General features: G+C 37.0%; 2 protein-coding genes across 6 annotated transcripts in view; one reads left to right on the forward strand and one right to left on the reverse strand.

The window, feature by feature from the left end:
- DEAF1 (DEAF1 transcription factor) overlaps window positions 1–8,110 on the reverse strand; it is a 26,543-nt gene extending 18,433 nt beyond the window's left edge. For 3 of the 4 annotated variants that reach the window (XM_026706628.2, XM_026706627.2, XM_087920924.1), the window contains exons 1-5: window positions 7,285–8,043; window positions 6,316–6,413; window positions 3,753–3,882; window positions 1,712–1,858; window positions 872–1,011 (exon numbers count right to left, since the gene is read on the reverse strand). In XM_026706628.2, the coding sequence (XP_026562413.1) occupies window positions 872–1,011; window positions 1,712–1,858; window positions 3,753–3,882; window positions 6,316–6,413; window positions 7,285–7,561 (792 nt within the window). In that variant the 5' untranslated portion in view covers window positions 7,562–8,043. Of the gene's footprint in view, window positions 1–871; window positions 1,012–1,711; window positions 1,859–3,752; window positions 3,883–6,315; window positions 6,414–7,284 lie in introns of all 4 variants that reach the window. The other variant, XM_026706626.2, reaches the window with a different exon arrangement.
- On the forward strand, window positions 8,073–19,537 carry TMEM80 (transmembrane protein 80). Of its 2 annotated transcripts, XM_026706631.2 has the most exons (5): window positions 8,073–8,189; window positions 10,648–10,664; window positions 15,445–15,538; window positions 15,642–15,734; window positions 17,677–19,537. In XM_026706631.2, the coding sequence occupies exons 1-5, from the start codon at window positions 8,171–8,173 to the stop codon at window positions 17,880–17,882; spliced, it is 429 nt and encodes a 142-aa protein (XP_026562416.1). In that variant the 5' UTR covers window positions 8,073–8,170; the 3' UTR covers window positions 17,883–19,537. The 2 variants fall into 2 exon arrangements, with proteins under 2 accessions (XP_026562416.1, XP_087777051.1); XM_087920925.1 differs by lacking the exons at window positions 10,648–10,664; window positions 15,445–15,538 and having other exon boundaries at window positions 8,088–8,189.
- Window positions 19,538–20,955: the final 1,418 nt, after the last annotated feature.

A 20,955-nucleotide genomic window follows, 5' to 3' on the forward strand; every position in this document is an offset into this window, starting at 1 on the left:
TATGTATTATACTGCGCTGAAAAAAGTTGAAAGTCACTACTTTTTTTTCTTTCTCTTTGAAGTTCTCTTCTTTCTTCTCCTTCTTCATCATTCCTGATTTTTTTGTTTCTATTTGTATTTATTTTATAACAAACTTTAATAAAAACATTAAAACCGGAAAAGAGCAATATTAGGTTGAAAAAACTGACACCCATCCAACATTAACACAAAGAAGCCCTTCCTAGCTCTCCAAGCACTGACAGCTTGGTTGGCGCACTGCTTTAAAGTAAAACTAACTATCTAATCTAGTATCCTATCTTGTGATCCTGTCCCCTCACCTCTGTGTCTACCACTGTCGTGCATACATTCGCCAGATGTGGTAGAACCATAAATAATGCAAATAGGGAGCTGTCTAAAGTACAGGCAATTTATGAAATGGTGTCATGAAATATAACTGTGGTGAAAAGAACAGTGGATATGAAAGGATGCTATTACCAGAAACTTTACAGTAGTTAGATTTTCTTTTCTTTTCTCTCATTTCCCATGTTCAATATATTGCTTATTAAATCCTTCTCTTTTCCTGTGTTTTAAGAGAATAACATGCTGGATATTTATATATGCATAAAGGATGTCTTACTAAAGTTTTCCATTGCTTCTTTGACTCCCACATATATCTTCTGGTAACTTTTATCCTAAGTAAGACCTTGCTGGAGGTCTTCTCCATTTTCAAGAAATACATTGTATAAACGTAAGTACAAATACAGCACATGATGAAACTCTTTCAAATGCCATAGTCCATTTGTGTTGATTTAGGAATCAATCCCACTGAATTCAGTAGGACTTATTGTGGCATATGTGACAATAGGAAGAGAAAGATGCTAAGGAATCTTACATGGATAAGGCACTGTATTGGCCTCCCAGCATAACGGATACTTCTTTTCCAGTCTTTGCTACTGGCTCTTCCAGCCATAGCTTCAAATTCAGTGGGGCTGTACCAGTTGTCCCCTTGCTTAATACAGCGACCTCGACCACCTAGTCCAGGATAAAACAAAGCAATAACTCCTGCTTAATAATCGCTTTATACAAATGAGGCTCAGAAGAGTCTACGAAAAGCTTTCCCTACAAGCTGCAGACTAACAGTTCCCTTCCCACTAAAAAAATGCCTTCCCAATATACTCTTAATGGTTTTGCAAAATGGAGCCTTCACGTTCATGATGATGCCACTTTTCCTTTCCCATTCACAGCTAAGCACAACGCTGAAAAGAATAACATGCAGGCTAGAAAAGAATGTCTTCTGGGCCCTTCATCCACTTTTAATTGCTAACATTGTTAATGATTTGGCCTGCTGTGTATAAATGAACTTGATATGAAACAAGTATCATATACTGAAACATGAGCAAGTAGCTATCATTTAGATGGCTTGATACATGCAATGACTTGTATCTAAGTTAGTATTTTCTCCCTTTGCTCTCACAACAGACTGAGTGGAATTGTGGAGGACAGGAGAACAGTGAATATAGGCAGGGAATTCTCCTTAAGTTATATTCCACAATTGCACTGCTATCCAATTTAAACACAGATCCTTTCATAACTCTAAGATTGACTTTGCTCCAAATTTATTGAAAAATTTAACTCTGAGTAAAAATCAATGCTTAATCTTAGCAGGTTAAAATTTTTGGCGGGTTCTTAATCACTCAGATGGACCAGAAAAATATAGGCTAAAATTCCTCACCTGAACCAAGTCGGTTTTTGTACAATATCCCACTGATATTTCGACATCGCACAGGCAGTTCATTATCATACACTGAAGGGTCCCAGTTATATTTTGTCCCACTTTTTTCTTGACCAGATGTTAACTGAGTAGGGGGGGACTGAGATCCTTCAAATAAAAGGAAAGGTAAACCAAGTCTTAACATACATTTTCCATTTCTGCATTTCCTTTAGACTTGAATGCCCAAACTGTGGTCCTTAAAATGATAGGTAGTCAATAAAAAACCAAAGAGAACAACTTATTCCTTTAATAGTTAAAAGAAGAAAAATGAATATTAAATCCTTTCTAAATAACAAATCAATTGCCTGATTTTTGAAATATGGAATCCATGTAGAAAGGATTTACATTGTCATTATCTGCCATACTTTTACTATTCTTCTCAAGAAACAATAGCACTGATAAGAAATATCTGCATCTTATAAATTCCATGTCATCTCCATACCTCAGCTATTACTGAAGCAACACAGGATGCTTACTTGTTTATTTCTTTACTTAAATAATAGGGCTTATAGACTACTCCAATTAGCCAACCTGAGCAGCATACAATTTCCTAGTATGTAAGTGGGATTAAACATAAATATGAAACAAATTAAAAACAACACTATATTTTACAATTACATAAAACTGGGAATTGTATTCAAAATAAACAACAAATAAGCCATCATCTGGAGGGATTGCCATAATGACCCAGCCTCCCTTATTGACCAAACAGCCATGTTATCATCCTTAAGACTAGAAGGAAGGGGGTGGATTACATGTCAGAGGGATACTATTCCAGAAGAGGGGGACAGTGACTGAAACACATTGTTTGTATATTACAGTATACAAACTGGCCTGAGTTTGCATATCTGCAATGGCTAATGAATAGGTAAGATGTGTTTGTGTCTTAATAGCTTCCATAGAAGACAGAAAATGCTGAGGTACTATCACAACAGACCAATGAGAAGCTTGAACTACAGGACTTGCAAGAGAGGCATGGCAAATTGAAGATGCCTCTGCAAAAGCAGAGCCAATGACAACAGCAAAGATTAAAGAATTGGTGAGTAATCTGGTTCTTTGGAACCTCTCCAGACAAGGAGAAGATAGCTGAAGATAGCTGAACCTCTCCAGACAAGGAGAAGATAGCTGAAGATAGCTGAACCTCTCCAGACAAGGAGAAGATAGCTGAAGATAGCTGAACCTCTCCAGACAAGGAGAAGATAGCTGAAGATAGCTGAACCTCTCCAGACAAGGAGAAGATAGCTGCCCAGATAGCTGAACCTCTCCAGACAAGGAGAAGATAGCTGAAGATAGCTGAACCTCTCCAGACAAGGAGAAGATAGCTGCCCAGATAGCTGAATCTCAGAGAAGACCACCAGAGTGTAGTTTTCTGTGGATTTGAGTGCCAGGAGGTATATTAGCCATGTTTTTCATTTATATTTCTTAACCACTCATCAACCTCAGAGATTGCTTGCAACTACAACGTAGTGTTTTAAAGGACATTAAGTTTGCAAGCTTTATTTTCTAATTGCTTTCAGAAATTGCCTATTAACCATCTTAAAGCTATTAGAGATCTTCAAAAACAACAAATCTGAAAAGTTACCAGGTAAGTTTAACATCAATTCTGAACAAATGAAAAATTAATTATAAACTTAAGAACTTAAAGTATTTGAAATAAACACCTAAAAGGTACATAAGATTTTGATCTGGAAAAGTTATAAACAGATTAATGGTTGAGCTAAATTTGTATTAACTTTTATTATAGAATTTTAGAATTAATTATAAAAAATGACTAACTTTTCATAGGTACTAGGTGTATTTTAGCTACTTTGGCTGCTGTAAATCATTGGATTACAGGACCCTCCTTTCCCGCCCAAGCAATTTTGAGATGGGATGGAATGACAAACAAGAAATTCTGCTAATCAAATATTAGTTTGCTTATGCACTGTTGAAAATAACAGTTCTAAATTTCTATTGTATTTCTATATGATATTGAAAAAAGGTCCCCCATCTCACATTTTACCTGTAGTAAGAGGTGCAGATGGCCCCTTCAGACCTGCACTCTCCACAATGGTGCCATCTGTGTGAACCACAATCAGAGTGGCTTTTTCAGCATTTAAGCTGTCCCCAATCTGAAGAGCTGTTCTTCCAGACTGAAATAAAAACATGTTTGTGAGTATAACCTACTGAAAGGATTAGATTTTTATGTTCCTTAATATGTAAGAATTCCTAACAAATTCCCATAGAAATATCAAGTTGCATATATTGAAGAGGGCAAGAGGAAAAGTCAAATCCCTCTCCTCCACATACAAATGTATGGAGACTAACACTCTGTTTTCTCCTTTCTTGATGAAAAAAAAAAAAGAATATTGGGTATACAATCATTAGCTATAGCACCCTGTTTGATACATTACTCCACTTTTATAAGTAACCATTAAGGAGCACTGTCTGGGTATAGACAATTGCAAATACATTTTAAAATTAATTAACTAATCTAATCTTACAGAATCACATAAATATTTTTCTCAAGTTTAGATATATTTCCAGTACAGTACTCCATAATCTATTAAATACATTTACTCATAAAAAATGAAATAAAGTTACGCTGGCAAGATTTCTTCATAAAGCCATGCTGACTTCTAATATTCTTGTTTTCAAAATGGTTATAGATTGGTTGCATTATAATTTATTTTCAAATCTTCCTAGATATTAATGCCAGACTGAATGGTGTATAGTTCTGTCTTCCTTTTATTCCCCTTTTGAAGATAAAGATAATTGACTTTCTCGAGTCAACTGGCACTTCACCAGTTTTATAGCATCTCTCAGAGACAACAGACATAAGTTTAATCAAAACTGATACATATGGTTTCGATCCCTTGAACTCATTTAAGGTCTGAAGATATTCATTACATTATGTAGTGAAGGCTGAGTCATACAGAAATAGAATTGCCGTTGTAAGCTCTATTTATTATTTTAGTCATGCCTATGGCATTTTATACTGAATCAGATAAAACCGCCTTGCCTCAGGAGATTTAGTAATCTAGACCTTGACACTACAAATACAACTTCTATGTTGACTAACATTCTGCGTTAGCCAGAGGAAAGGGACCCAGTGAAGATAATGGTATCAGGAGAACCAGATGTACCACAAGTATTATAATATAACATTAAGTATTATATTTATTAATACTTGTATAACACAAGTATTATAACATTCCTAATAAATTTATACATTTAGGCGCAGCTCTTTTCTAAGTGATACAGTTGAAATTTGACTCCATTTAACCGGAGAGACAGTATTTATTTATTTAAGTAATCAAAATTCTACATTGGCCATCTCACCTGCATGACTCTGGATGGTTTACAAATAAAACCATACAACCATATAAAACGTGGTTTAAAAAAAACACCCAAATTAGAACAAAATTAAAAAACAATAAACAAGTGAACAGTGGGCAGTAAAAAAGTTAAAAGGGCAGAGGGAACAAACCACCCTTCAAACCACCAGCCACCCCCAAGTTGCATGCCACTGTTAGAAGTTAGAACCCCATGCCAGTTGGTGGAGCCAGGTTTTGGTGGTATTCTGGAAGACAAAGATAGCAGGGGCCCACCTCTCCTCCAGGGGAAGGGGCAACTGCAGAGAAGGCTCTCTTCCTAGACCCCACCAGTTGAAATTGATCGATAGGGTCGGCAATATACTCTCTCTGCTTGAATGGGTGGAATGGGTCAATAAAATAAAGACTGTTCCTTGAGTAACATGGTCCCATGCCATGAAGAGCTTTTGAAATGATAACCAACATCTTGAACTGGACCCAGAAGCAAACTAGTATCCAATGCCACTCACACAAGAGAGATGTTAGATGCACAACTCTAACAGTGGCTAAAACTGTTCGCACCACTGCACTGTACACCAGTGTAGTTTCCGGATAATCTTCAAGGGTAAACCCTATGTAGAGTGCATTGCAATAGTCAATGTGAGAAATGACTGTGGCACAAGTGAGCGAAAGAACACTTTGTGCCTTGTGGCGCAGTGGTTAGAGTGCAGTACTGCAGGCTATTTCTGCTGACTGCCAGTTGCCTGCAATTTGGCAGTTCAAATCCCACCAGGCTCAAGGTTGACTCAGCCTTCCATCCTTCCGAGGTGGGTAAAATGGGGACCCAAACTGTTGGGGGCAATATGCTGACTCTGTACACTGCTTAAAGAGGGCTGTAAAGCACTATAAAACGGTATATAAGTCTAAGTGCTATTGCTATTGTGGACTAACAACAATAAAGAAGAAAATGTCACAAGATGTTAATCCATGTTTAACTGTGACTAAATTAAAGATTTATCTGGATTTATACAATACCCTTGAATTGCAAGCTAGCCAACCTAAGTAATGGCTAGCCTACCATATTTGGCAAATCCAGTTGTATTTATTCTGCTCATCTCTAATACAAGCCTTGCTAATACAAACTGGTGCAATTTGGTTACATATTGAACCTTCATAGCTACAACACACATTTACAATAGACACTTTGTACCACAAAGGAAATATTGAATATGCAAAAATAAAAATTGTAAGATTAAGTAAATCTGACCTTACCAATACATGTCCTGAGATTGATGCTGCATTTGCCACAGAAGTAGTGAATACATTGTCTGCAGAGGCACCCACATTGGCTACTGTTACTGTGGTTACTTCTGTAAAACATGATCCAAATAATATTTTCTGTGATACCTTCCTTCAGAACTACCAAAATCCAAGAAGCAAATATGCACATGTTCTGTTAAATGAGACATTTATAGAATGATATCTTAATATGGATTCTGATGGCACAATTTTCATTATCTTCCTATCAATTTATATATTTATATACAATATATTTATATACTGACTTTATTAATAGAGCTATTGATGATTCTGTGCTCATATTAATAGCCATAATAATAGCCAATTATTAAGGGGAAAAAAGGAATCCTTGCCCCCCCACCCCTTTTATAATCTGACAATCTTATTTTGGCTGATTTTTGTAGAGTTCAATTACTATTGGGTAAGGTGTCAGTGTGTTGTATTTAATCTTGTCTGCTGTTGCTCTTAAAAAGTTTTAATCAGTCCAATAAAATGCAAGCGGGTAGCTACAGCAATTGTTTTTCATCAAGTACTCCAACTAAATTAGTAACTCAGATGTAGATATTTTAAAAAAAAACAGGTCATGTTTCTCCGATACAAGGCACTGTGATGGAGAAATGCTAGATTTCTTTCTGTCTGACCATCGACAATGGCCACACCACAGTCCTGTCAGGGATAAGAAGCGACACAACTAAAATAATGTAGAGGAAAAGGTGGCACTTTCTGCGTTTCCTTGACATCATGGATGATGCACACATGTATGTATATATCCTCACGATGAGGTACTAGAGGTAAGTTAAGAAGATCCAAACGTTTCCACTAAAGGAGAGACGCTTGAATATAAATATTCGCGTGATGCACCATTCACACAAGCGAATGATTCACCACACGACCCGAGCTCAATGACCGGTGGGTGGCGTGCTTGTACGCATGCGCGCCAACCTGCAAAGGCAGCTGCCGCAGCAGCCTCGTCTGCACTCGGTAGGGATTCGGCTCCCATCTCAATGTGTTCGGCATCTGCCGCCATTACGGTGACAGCCGTCACCTCCTCTTCCTCTTGTGGCTCCGCCTCCGAACCGGGCACCTGTCCTCTGTGTTCGTGCTGCTGTTCGGATCCTTCTGCGGCTGCGGCCGCTGCTGCAGCCACTGCGGCTGCGGCAGCTACCGCCGCCGCCTCGGCTAAACCTAGTTGCTTCGCGGCCGAGTCCGAGTCCTCCATCCGAAGACACTTAGTGGAGGGGGGGAGTATCCCGTGAGGTTAGCCGAACTCTTCCGAATAAGAGTTATTTCTCCGATCTCTCCCGATCTCTCCTTAAGAATCCGAAAAGGGAAACGAACGGCCCAAGCCGCTTCCGATCTTATCCGAGTATCGTCGACGACGGGTGTTCCCGAACTCGTCCTGCAACCCACTTCGGTCTCACCCGAGTGATCCCGATCGGAGCCGACTTCTCCCGATCCAGCGAAAGTTCATGTTGAGGCGACTAGAGCGAGATCGGAAGCTCGCGAAGTTACCCGAATAGATGCTGGTTACTCGTAGACCTACGGCCGCTGCCGAAGAGGCCCGAGTCTTTCCGGCTGTGACCGAACCGAGATGGGAAGCAAAGGTCCGAAGAACAGCGAAGGCTTCGTCAATCCTCCCTTTCACAATCCGGACCCACCGGCGGTGTCCGAGGGGCCCCGAATATCTCCGAGGACGCGAACAATAAAGGCGATCGTGGAGTTCCGCTCGCGCGAAACCCGCCGAACGGCAATCCGCCCATGCAAGCCCAAGAGGCTGCGCAAGGGTTGTCGGGATGCTGGAGGAATTGGGGAGGCGGGGTGAGAGAGTATGGCGGCCGTCAGGCAAGGTGAGCGGAACTGGTTTGACTCGAAACATTGCTTCAAGTTTTGAGAACCGAGTTAAGACGTGGAAAGGGGAAGCTTAGAGGAATCCTGGACACCGTTGGCGACATCTCGTTGGTCATTAGGTTGCAATCTAGCCTGCTTGCAAATAGGTTACCTTGACAACAGGGAAACAGTTGCAAGGAAGTTCTGCTAATGAGAGATTTGGTGTAATCTTAACAAAGGTTATCCTTTATAGAAGGCAACTGATAGACAATAATACTGGAGAGGATATTTGTCAAATGCTTAAATCGCCATTTTCTAGTATATTGTGCATTTAATATATTTTGTGGTTTTAATAAATATTTTACAGAAACTCATTGTTCCATTTTAGTCAAATCTCATCTTGTATATTGAAATCTAGTTTTAAGAATATACAGAACTTGGAGCAGGTTCAAAAAAGGTAACAAGGATGAATAGAGAAGGAGAAACTAAATTAGGATAAGAATCAAATTGTTGGGGAAGCCTGGCCTTGAGAAAAAATCGCCGAAGGTTGTTATAGTATTTTCAGATGAAAATATATACCATCATCAACACCTATTTTCTTTCATTTCAGAGGGCATAAAGCTGAATAATGGATTCTAGAGAAAGGCAGATTGCAAAGGGACATTAAAGGAGGGAAAAAAGAGTTTCTGAGAATAAGGGCAGTTTGACAGTGGTGGAGCTAGAAAGGTGGTAGGCTTTTATTTTTATTCTAATATTCTGGAGAGATGCTTTGATTTGGATTCCTTTGAGGAAGGAACTGGATTACGTAAAAGACTTCTTCCAATCTGTGTTTCTCTAATTCAGTATTTATTGGCTATCACTTTTAACTAATTAACTGTTAACAACATATCAGTAACCACTAAAAAGTGAAACTTATACTTTAAATTTGCATTTGTGCTGAAATTATTACCAACTAAAAAAATCATTTCATGGTTATTTCGCTAGAGGGAGACAGAGGTACTCTATGTAATTGAAATACATTTCAATAAAGATGTCAAAAGAATTGTAAACTGCATATAGTCTGCCTTCCCTTACGCTCTGAGCAGAAAGATGTAGATGCTATATTATGTCATCTGTACCTAGAGGGAAAAATATCACACTGGATATACACTATAAATAGAGAAATCTCCCCCCCCCCCCGCCTTGTAGAGGGTTGAGTAGAGGTTATGTAAAAACTCATATATGAGGGTCATGACATGAGGCAATATTTGTATATTTCTGTTCTGAAAATTGAAGGGAGAGTGGACTGTATGTACCGGTCTGATAGCATATCTAGATATCCCTGCAATCATTGAATGAGAGGACCTGGATAACTCCTAAACCTGTTGCATTCTATATAGTTATCAGGCTGAGTTCAGTTCCCAATACAAATCGTCCTCGACTTACAACCGTTCATTTAGTGACTGTTCAAAGTTACAACGCCACTGAAAAAAGTGATTTATGACCATTTTTCACACTTAATGACCACTGCAGCATCTCCATAATCATGTGATCAAAATTCAGGTGCTTGGCAACTGACTTATATTTGTGACGGTTCCAGTGTCCCAAGGTCATTTGATTACCTTTGTATCCTTCTGTCAAGCAAAGTCAATGGGGAAGCCAGATTCACTTAACAACCGTGTTATTAACTTAACAACTGCAGTGATTCACTTAGCAACGTAAATTTTGGGCTCAGTTGTGGTCATACGTCGAGGACTTGTAGATAGCTTGAACCCCAAAGAATAACATCTGGCAACCCATACCTGAAGACTCTCAATAAACAACGAAACTGGTCACAGTGCTTCTGGCACTCCATATAAAGCATGAATAAAGATATTCAAGTTCAACATGACTCCTAGCACAGATATAAACATGTACTTAAAGAGATTTAAATAAGCCTAGAATTCATAACTTCTCGTTGTATTGCATAGCTCATTTTTTATTTATTTTTTTATCAGAATTTTGGACTATATTTTAACTGCTTAAATCTGAATAATTCATTCCAGTAATAAATCTGCCTAATGGTTTCATGAATTTATTAAGTAAAGTATTTAGTATTTTAACTCTGGGTCTAAACCAAAAACTTGCAGAAAATTATGTTAAGTAATTTTCAGTTAAGGTACCAGTATTATCAAAGGCTGATAGGGGTGCTGCAACTTTGAAACAAGTTGTGCCATGTTCTGAATTATGCAGCTGATTTACTGGAGGACGGGAATGGCCAAACTCTTGGCATCACGTTGTCAAAACATGAGGCATCCCAACATTTTTCCCCTTCACTAAACTGGGAGTAGGCATGGTCAGCACATGACTCATCCAGCCCAAGGGCCACGAGTTTGACACCCCTACTGTAGGACAATATTTCCTTTTCAGAATAATTAGAAGAATTTCTGCACACTAGCTTTTGTAACTTTTTCGCCTTAAAAGTTTAACTTTGGATAATTATTTTTGTCTTGTGTACAGGGAGATCATCATCTGTTGTATCCTTTTTCTTTTATCTGAAAAACCAAATCAACGTTGATCAATCATACCTATAATTTTCAAATGTGCTTCAGAGAGAGTTGGTATCTTCTTAGAAGTTTATGATGGTTCTTTTGAGGAAAGTGAATAATGGTGGATAAATTTCTAACATATACAGTAAATGCAGGAGACTGTTAGGTATATCTTACAGCAACTTTGCTGTTCATCTGATCTTGCATGAATAGCCTTAGAATATCATCTACTAAAATCCACATTAATTCCATGACAGTCTGTTGATGTGATTACTTCCAGAAACTGCAGAAATATGAGAAATGTAGCTATATGTCATTAACCTCTAATAAGTTTCATTTCCAGTCTTAATGTTTAAGGAGATGCTATGCAACTTAACAATATTGTTATTGACTATAGGCATTAAGATATAATTGATTGACATACTGTGAAATCAGAAAATGAAATATATAGAATAATAATATTTAAAGGAGGAAACTGCAAGACACGTAATACAACTTACAGAAAAAAATCCCTCCAAAAGCATTTGAGACGTAATCTTCAGCTATTTCTTCTACTGCAATCTCATTTTCATTTTCATTCCTCATCTTTTCTGTAAACTGTAATACATCTGTTATCAGTAGGTTTTAAAATGTTCAATTGAAAAGGGATTATCCTTTAAGTAAAATAGAAGCAAAATGAATATCTACATAACAAACAATAATACACAAATTCCTTTCAGATCTAAGTGGGTGTGGTTGGCTTCATTTTCCCCAAGAAAAGTTTGCCTTTCAGCAATTTACTGTACATGTTCTAGCAAGAGTACTGCAAATATTTCTTCAATGCAAAACAAATGCAAAAATAATCACACCAATTTAATTTTGCTGTTTTTAAAAGGCTTCTTGCCATATTTAGCATTCTATTGTTGATTTATAAAATTAAAGAGAACAAATAAAAACTACCAGATGTGTGCTTTTCAGTTATAATTCTAACAGATAGGTAGTTTAGCATAATGGTTAAGGTGCTGGTCTTAACCAGGAGACAGTAAGTTCTAGGTTTCCTTTAGTGTGAAAGCAGGCTGTGTGACTTTGGTCCAGTCACTCAGCCCAACCCACCCAGAGGATTGTTGTGGGGAAATAGGAGGCAGATGTTCTCTGCCTCGAGTTATATATAAAAATGTGGGATAAAAGTATAATTTTAAAATAAATGTATTTAATTTTGCATAATAACAGTATTTGTTATTTGGATTTCTATAGCACCCCATTTCAAACAGTTCTGAGCAATATGCCACATAAAAAGAAAATTATAAACTAGGTCAAATTACAATAGCAATCCCATCCACTTGGAGATATTTAACACTCCTCCAGGTCTTCTATCACACAGCCATGCTGTCACACAGCTCCATGGAAACTGGTGGGAAGTGATGGTGCATATTCTACAGAAGGGTAAATTCTACAGAGGAGGAGCTACCATTGAGAAGATATGACTACAAGGTCAACAGGTTGACCTTGATTGATTCGAGGTCTTCTCTCCTTGATCTCACTAGATGGATAGCCTTCAGAGCAATTATTCTTGAAGAGCCCAAGCCCTGAAACATATAGGATTTTAAAAACGTACCTAGCATACTATATTGTGCCCAGAAGCTGACTAGTGTCAATGCGGCTCTAAGAATAGAGATATTATATGAATTGATTTAAATGTTCCCCCAACTATCTGGGTTGCTGTGTGCTGAACCTGTTTAAGCTTTCAGTTGTTTTTCAAAGACAGTCCTGCCTAGAACAAATTGCATAATGCACTCTTATGCAGGAAAAAATACAACTGAGCACAAAGGCCGTTCTGATCATTGTTTCCATCTGCTTCTCAAGCAGGAGCTGCAAATCTAGGAGAATTACCCAGATTTTGAACGAGCTCAGTATGGGGATATGATTGCATCCAGAGTCATAAATGGACAATCTTTAGAATTTGGAAGATTAGGACCCATAGCCACTCTCTTCTAGGGGTTTAATCTGAATCTGTTCCTCTCCACCTAGATGCTTATTGCCTCCAAGCATCCATAACATCTGGCTACCTATGTCTAAGGAATCCCAATAAGGGCAAAACCGGTCATGCAACTGAAAATACCTCACAAGATGTACATTGTAAAAATAAATAATTCCCCTCTCCCCCAGAAGCATGGAGGTTATATAAGCCCCCATATAATGGATCCTGACATAATGTAACATTTGCCTGCTCGGGAAGAGCCTAACAGAAATATTAATTAAATTTAATTAATTAAGATATACCATTTTAATAATGCTTCTAGATACGGAACTGTGGAACTGCTGAATCCCAGAACCTGGATACTCCCAGTAGCCAATGCACTTTATATACACATCTAAAGTGTGTGGTTTGTGAATTCAATTCAATCCGAACTGCAAATAAACATGAAGTCACTACCTCATTAAGATGTGAAATCTCAATACCCCATTCAGATGTATAATAACATATTGCAATACAATGCATCTCTTGTGTATTATACTCGACTAAGCGTTAAAGTCAGTGTTGGATGTATATTTTGTGTATATTCGTAGATATTGTAGTCTCAAATTGCAAATGGAGACGTGGATACGCTTTCTTATCTTCATTTTTAAGTGCTTTGGTTTTATTGTATTGCGAACAGTTGCTGGGGTGCATCCATAGTTTCGGTGTACTTGCACAATGACAATAAAGTTCTTCTAATCTTCTAATCTAATTCTAATTGCTGATAGATGGTATGAATTTCAGAAAATAGCATCTCATCTGGCTACCTGTTTCTGAGGAATCCCTCAAAAGATGATACAGGTCATGTGGTGTGTCCTGGTTGTCTAAGTATCTGAGGTTCAGAAAAAAAAAAAATCCAGGCCTTTGCAGATAAAAGAAATAGTTCCAAGCATTTGAGATAGGAGAATAGAGAATGAGCCAGTATAGCATATCCCTAAAGGGGAGAAAGGATATAGCTATATCCTCAAATAAGACAGAAAGACGAGGCACAGTAGATGACGATTTAACTCAAAGAGTTAAAACAAATTTCTTCTGAAATTGTTCTGTTTGCTATAAGCAAGGATTAGCAACATGACAACTTCTAAGACTTATCACGTCACCTTGCAAGCATGTGTTCCTGCCAACACAGGTGGAGGCAAAGGATATTATAATTGTATTACGTTTGAGACTAAAATTCTCAAAAGGAAAGCTAGGATCTTGGAGGCTCAAGTAGTAGCCTTATCCATCTGTCCAATCCGTGACAGAAATCTGATGGAATTGCTATCATAGATGTAAGCTAGAAACTGAAGAGCAGAGTTCAAATGGAACATAAGCAATAGAAAGGGAGGAAGACTTCCATGTTACTGTAAAATATACTCATCCATGCTTAGAAAAGCAAAACCAAATTAATGAATTTGGTAGTATCATTAAAACAAGATCTACGACTAAGTAAATGAACAAGCAAAAGCAGTACTCTTGTTGGTATTGTTCATCTTGCTAAGAAAATATATAATTTTCAATAGCAAATTGCAGATTTTTCAAAGAAGCATACATTCATAAAGATAAAGATCTTTAATTATACTGTCATCTGTTAGGAGTCAAAATCTGCCAAACATAGCCTAAAAATTCCTGATGTGTATTCATAACAACTTTCTCCTTCAATGCATGGAAGATGCAGGAAAATTAGCTAGTTTTAACCTAATATTGACCAATAGGGTAGACTTAAGATGAGGAACTGGATGCAGCAGGAACGCTGGGGAAAAGGTTAGATTTCTTGATTTTTAGACTTCAAAAAAGCATGCCTTTTTTGGAAACAGGCTTGTTAATGGCACTGTGATTTGAAGTGGAGGCAATATTTAACTTTTAGAATCTTTAGAGGAGACACAGCTCTTAGAAATAATACTATCTGTACCATTTCTCCTAACTTAGAAATAATTCTCTATATGGGATCAGAGATTCTCTTATGATATTTTACTGGCTATTAATAGAGTACATAATTAGTGGACTCTTATATGTGGGTTAGTAACCTGAAATAGATTACAGTGGCACAGCTAAATAGACCATTAGCTGATTTTCTGACCTTATTCTCGATACCACACTACGATTAATTTGGTTTTAACTTTTCTAACCTCAGCCATTGTGTTTGTAAACTATAGTTTATGGCTTAATGTACAAATATAGCTGATTAAGATTTATTCATAAATCATGGTTAAGGAAAATTGTGGGTGGCTTAGTACAGCTTCTGAACCAGTTTGCTGTATGTGCCCAGTAGCCAAGCACATGCAACATTTATTGAAAAAGTTCTCAATTCAGTCTCTAGATGAAACAATTTCACATTGCAGTAGAAACAACGTCATGACTGGATAGAAAGGAAATGTAATGTTTTGAAGTATTCTAAAACGTACGTTTGGAATCACTACACAGTGATTCGGCAGGAACACTGGATCCACTCTGGAAGCAGCCATTCCTCAAAAAGACCATTAAAAAAAACCTGCTTACTGAAATGTGGTGTAGTTGAGTTAGCTGTGGCCTGTGGCTCCTAGTCAACTGAAGCACAGTTACTTCACTCCGGTATACTTATCCAAGCCTAAGTTTATTATCAATCTTTGGAAATGGATTACTGATTTAAATCAGTTTATACTGATTTAAATCAGTTTATATTGATTTAAGTAATTTATACTACCACTTGATAGGCTGAGGCTGCAGTTTTATAGTATATAACACTGAATTATGATCCAACATAAATAAAATGTGAAAAATGTGATTGTAATTTTCCTTGACAGAACCTGTTAGCTGTCATCTGTTCCCCTACAGATCCTTTTCTTTTTAGATGGAATTTATTATGTATTTTATTTTTTAGCAACACTTCTAATGATTATTTATAAAAGTAAGTTGTTTAAAATACAGAGTTAAGAGATGGTTCTGCTGATTCTTGACAACATGATATATGCTAACTTGATTTTTCTCTCCCTTTTATATTTTACTATCAGGTCAGATTTTCACTTATCCATATAACTTATTGACTCTTGATCTCATATTGCTGTTCTTTATGGCACTTCTTGAAGCAACCCGCTTGTACTTTGGTAAGCATTATGTAATTTACAACCACCCCTTAATATTAACCTGTATGTAAAAATATGAGTCCAACTGTGCAATTCAAGACAACTAGCCAATTATCTGATAAGCCTTTTAAATATTTTTACTGTTAAACATTAAAAGACTGGTCAATCTATTTGGGTGAAAGTGCAAATGAGACATTAATATAAAAATAAGATTTTTTTTCCACTGGCCAATTCAGTTGTTTTGCGCATATTAGCTCAGAAAGAGTTCAGTGGCACTTACTCTGCATAAAAGGACTACTTTAAAAATTATAACGATTGAAGAATGAAGACTATTGTATATGGCAGTATTTTTTGTCAAGGCCACTAGAGAAGAATGTAACAAAAGGAAGGACCTATTTTGGGGGGTTGGATAGAGATTCTTCAAACCACTTAAATAGTCAAAAGTGCTGTAGAATGGAATTGCGTTGTTGTGTCTGTCTGCCTCTTTTTTGTATGAAAGGCCACTGCTGGGCTCCAGTACTGTATCAGCAGTTTAAGCAGCCATAGGATAAATTGTACAGCTTAAATTATCTTCTTCTTTAATAAGCAGTGTACTTGCCACTATTATGAAATTTAACTGTACAGGTAGTCCTCAATGTGTAACCATTCATTCATTCATTCAGAGGGGGTCAACTATATTTCCAAAGCACCAGAAGGCAAGACAAGAAATAATGGATGGAAATTAATCAAGCAGAAGCAATCTGAAATTAAGGAGAAACTTCTTAATAGTGAGGACAATTAACCAGTGGAACAGCTTCCTTCAAAAGTTGTGTGTGCTTCATCAGTGGAAGTTTTTAAGAGAGTGAACAGCCACCTATCTGAAATGGTATAGGGTCTCCTGCTTGAGCAAAGGGTTGGACTAGAAGACCTCCAAGGTCCCTTCCAGGTCTATTCTGATTGATTTAGTGGCCAAAGTTACGATGACACTGAAAACAGTGACTTATGACCATTTTTCACACTTAACAATCGTTGCAGCATCCCCATGGTCACATGATCAAAATTTGGACGCTTGCCAAGTGACCTGTAATGACATTCTCAGTGTCCTGGGGTCATGTTTTGCGACCTTCAGACAAGCAAAGTCAATAGGGAAGCCGGATTCACTTAACAACTGGGTTACTAATTTAACAACTGCAGTGATTCATTTAAGCCAAGGACTACCTGTATTCAAGAGTTTCTCCTGTAGAATTCTAGACTGGATCATTACACACAAAAATTGTTCGTAACATGCTGCTACATAAGGGATAATAGCTGTGTAGCTTACAAGAAGCTGGTATCCCATAGACAAGGGGTGTCAAACTGGTGGCCCATGGCCCATATGTGTCATGTGCAGGCCACACCCACCCCAGCCCCGTGAATGGGGAAACCATCACGAAACGTCACATGACAGCAACGTGACGCCACAAGTTTGACACCTGTGCTGTAGACGAATAGGTTTTTCTTTGGCAATGAGCCTGCCAGGCAGAACAATGAACCACAACTGTTTCTTCTGCTCCATCTTAAGACCTGTCTAAATATGTAGCCAGATCACCTCTGCCTCTTTAGCATTACAAACCAATACAGCTGTGAAGGAAGAGCTGCTCAGAATCAATTGAATTGAAATGGGCAGCCAAAGAAATTGAATGAACAAATGAATTTATTAATTAATGAACAAATAAACAAGAAACATGTCTCCAGTTACACGAAAGTTCTTAGCAGAACCTTACTCAGCAGTACTCCAGCAATATGAAAGTTTTTGATCCAGCCATATACTTTGTCTTTAATAACTCTATAATCATTAGGGTTCAGTTTCTATTTAAGATTGCAGTATAAGCTATTTCCCCCCTCTTTAAATTCAATTATTGTTCAGTTTCAGAGTTCTACTGTTATGGTCTAACAGTCTTCATAAATGCCATCAGGTACACATATGTCCTTTCCCCCCCATTAGGTACGAAAGGCAACTTGACAGAAGAGGAAGTCCCCCTTGGGATCAGTCTTGGAGTCACTATTGGCAGTGTACTTCTATCAGTCTACTTTCTAGTGTGGCAAACATATATCCTGAGAGCAGATGTCATTATTAATGGGGTGTTACTTGTTGCATACGGACTTGAAGGAATTCTACAAATCATAGCAATTGCTGCCTTTGTCAGCTAAATCATGTTGACGCTTGTATACTTGATTTTTCTGCGTTTTCTTGCAATAGAAGCAACATTTAAAAATCACACAAAGGAGATGATCTGGCAATTCTGTTCCTTGTGACATACCAAAGTTTCATGAGACATTGGTAAAACAGGTTCTGCTGGCCCATTTCAGCATAGTATGTTTACTGTAATGACCAGTGGTTCAATGAAAGTTTGCAAGTTTGTGGCAAACAAGCTGTTTTTCAAGGGGAAAATATCTCTTTAAATACACAGGAGGAATATTTATTTATTTATTACATGTATATGCCACCCTCTCACTTTTTAAAGCAACTCTGGGCAGCTTGCAATTTAAATCATAAATATTAAAATATTAACAATGTATACAAACGGAAAAAAAACACATGGCAAGGATAGCACAGAGGTGGCATCTTCCCTATAAGTCCACTAGCCCCCTCCAACATGGAGCATCCCCATCAGGACCTCAAACCATCCCCATCAGCTGAAACTCTTTGTCCAATAGGATGCAGAGCCTGCTGCTTCTGCCAGATTGAGTGGGGCAGACCAATCCCACTGCGGTGAGATGGTTTCTCAGCTTACCTGGTCCCATGCCATGAAGGTCATAACCAACACCTTGACTTGATCCTGGAAGCAAAGTGGCAACCAGCGGAGGTTGCACAACACAGTATTACGGGTGACCACCTAGGATTGTGTTACTGCATTTTGTATGAATTGTAGTTTCCAAATACTCTTCAAGGGTAGCCACATATAAAACATTGCAGTAATCCAAAAGTATATACACTTTTATTCAAAGTTAGTATCTTAAAATTAGGTAGCCTCAGGTTTGCATTTTTGTGGCAAGTATAATTTTTTCTTGTTATATCTGCACCAGGCCAACAGATCATAGGTTAGACTACAATTAGAATTATAATATTTTCTAATTTTAATTTGCAAGGCACAGCATAAAGAGAAAAGATCAGATACTACATCAGAATCGAATCTACCATATCATAGACAGAAGTTACACATACTAAAATAAAAAGTGGTTCTTTCGCTTTTTGCTTAAAATGTGAGATATGTTTAAAAGCCATGGTTTATAATGTAGTTTAGTATGTAAATCCTGCTAATAAAGTCTCATTCAGTACATTACACTTTTTAAAAGATGTAGTGTGCTTTACTGACCTATCTATAATCTTTCTAATACCTGTTAGCATTCTTGTTTGCATAATTTCCAGTTAACCAAAATTACACATTTTAAAGTTTCATTTCAAGAATATTAGGTTGAGAATTATTCCACTTTACATGGAATACCTGGAATAATTCTTTTTCAACATGTTTACCCCGCTATTTTTCCCTTCAGATTCTATGAAATCTGTTATTTGTTTTGAGTATAGTTAAAAGCGTTTCTGAGGATTTTTTCATCCATTCATGTTTCTTGTGATCGTAAGGAAAAGCAAGATATAAATGAATTTTCTAGGAACTCTATATAACATTGTTTTACCTTTTATTTTTGTGTGTGTTAATTTGCAACATTCCAGTTTTCTTTTGTAAATACTTGTTTTGTGCTTTTTTCAAAAGCAGATATATAGATCTGATGACTTGTTTTTTTCTCCCAAAACTATTATATTTATATTTTTATATGTCTTTTTAATAAATATTTCAGAGATTGTATATATGTGTGTCTCTTATTGATCTTCTGATAGCAATGATAGTTGAATGTAGAATGTAAGTCCATCTTGTCTGTGCTATATGTTATGGAGTTCTTATAGATAATGGAGCATTGCACAAAAGGCATAGGAAAGAGAAATGTCAGGTTTAGGGTTTAGTGAGTCTATAGCTTTAATAACTTAGAATTATTTCAAATCTGATTGTACACATTTATCACTTTTGTAGGGCTGACACTCTGGAAGTGCCTTGTATTGATGTATTAGTACCAGAGATAGAGAGAGGAAAGTTCAAGCTTGTGTGAAGATTATTATGGAGAATGCCTAACATATATAATTATTTCTGACATTTCAGAACAATACAGCAGGAATGTTCAATTAATTAGAATGAGTGCTGATTATATCAGAATGAGCCAAACTTTGGAACAAGTAAAAGAGGAATGACATATAATTTTATAATTATACTTACCAACTCAACAGTTGTGATTTGTAACTCATTTTTGCATATGTTCAAGTGCATGCTTACATAAATATTTTTCATCATGATCAATAGCATTTACTACCATGGAAACATTGACTATATTACTAATTTGATTAACTGATTACTCTAAATCATTTTAAAACGATTAGTGCAGTGTATCATTTTATTGTGTTTTACTTCTCAACATTTAAGAGAGACCGAGTTTCTCCCACGTATATAGAGGTTAGAGCCTAGCAAACTAAGGCTGAATCCAATTCTCTAAACACTCCCGGAATAGGTGGATCCAAAATCTCCCCATTTTGGGGGGTGGATAGGAAGATTGCACAAACTTATTATAAACAAGATATAACAGAGTCACAAAAATGATTCACTGGAACATTTGTAAAAATTATAATATGCCAGTAATAAAAAATAGGTGGGAACATAGAATGGAAAAATATTCAAAAGCGAGCAGGTTAAAATGTGGGATTTGTAAAGACAAACTGATCCATTAGATTTGGTCCATTGGATTTAACTATAGTTAAAGAAGGAAGTGTGGATAATTGATGTGCCAATATTGGGATAGTAAGGCAGAAGACAAAAGAATTGAAGATCACAAGGTATCAATATCTGAAAATCAAAGTTGAAATATGGCATAAACTTGGTTATTTTGGTGCCCATGGTTATTGGCAAACTGAGTGTATGTTACCAAAAAATCTTGGACAACACTTAGAAAATCTATGCATTAGCAAAAAATTTGTTAATGGCAAAAAGCCACACTGTTTGGATCCTGATATATACACACAAATACATTATGACATGCTAAGTTCTTGGGAAGAACTTGATGTATATGACAGCCAACAGTAGCTAGAAAACTGAGAACTGTTTATATGTTCATATTTTTAATCTAGTATGTCGCATTAATAATGTTCATACTGATGCACTAAATGTTTTACAGATGGATA

Source organism: Pseudonaja textilis, chromosome 1 (genome assembly GCF_049901715.1).
Source record: "Pseudonaja textilis isolate UNSWEBS1 chromosome 1, rPseTex1.2, whole genome shotgun sequence".
Classification (NCBI taxonomy): domain Eukaryota; kingdom Metazoa; phylum Chordata; class Lepidosauria; order Squamata; family Elapidae; genus Pseudonaja; species Pseudonaja textilis.

Coding starts and splice junctions, on each gene's coding strand:
- TMEM80 (XM_026706631.2), top strand. Junction 15,539..15,641: donor TCTAATGATTATTTATAAAA/GTAAGTTGTTTA, acceptor TTTTACTATCAG/GTCAGATTTTCACTTATCCA. Junction 15,735..17,676: donor AGCAACCCGCTTGTACTTTG/GTAAGCATTATG, acceptor CCCCCCCATTAG/GTACGAAAGGCAACTTGACA.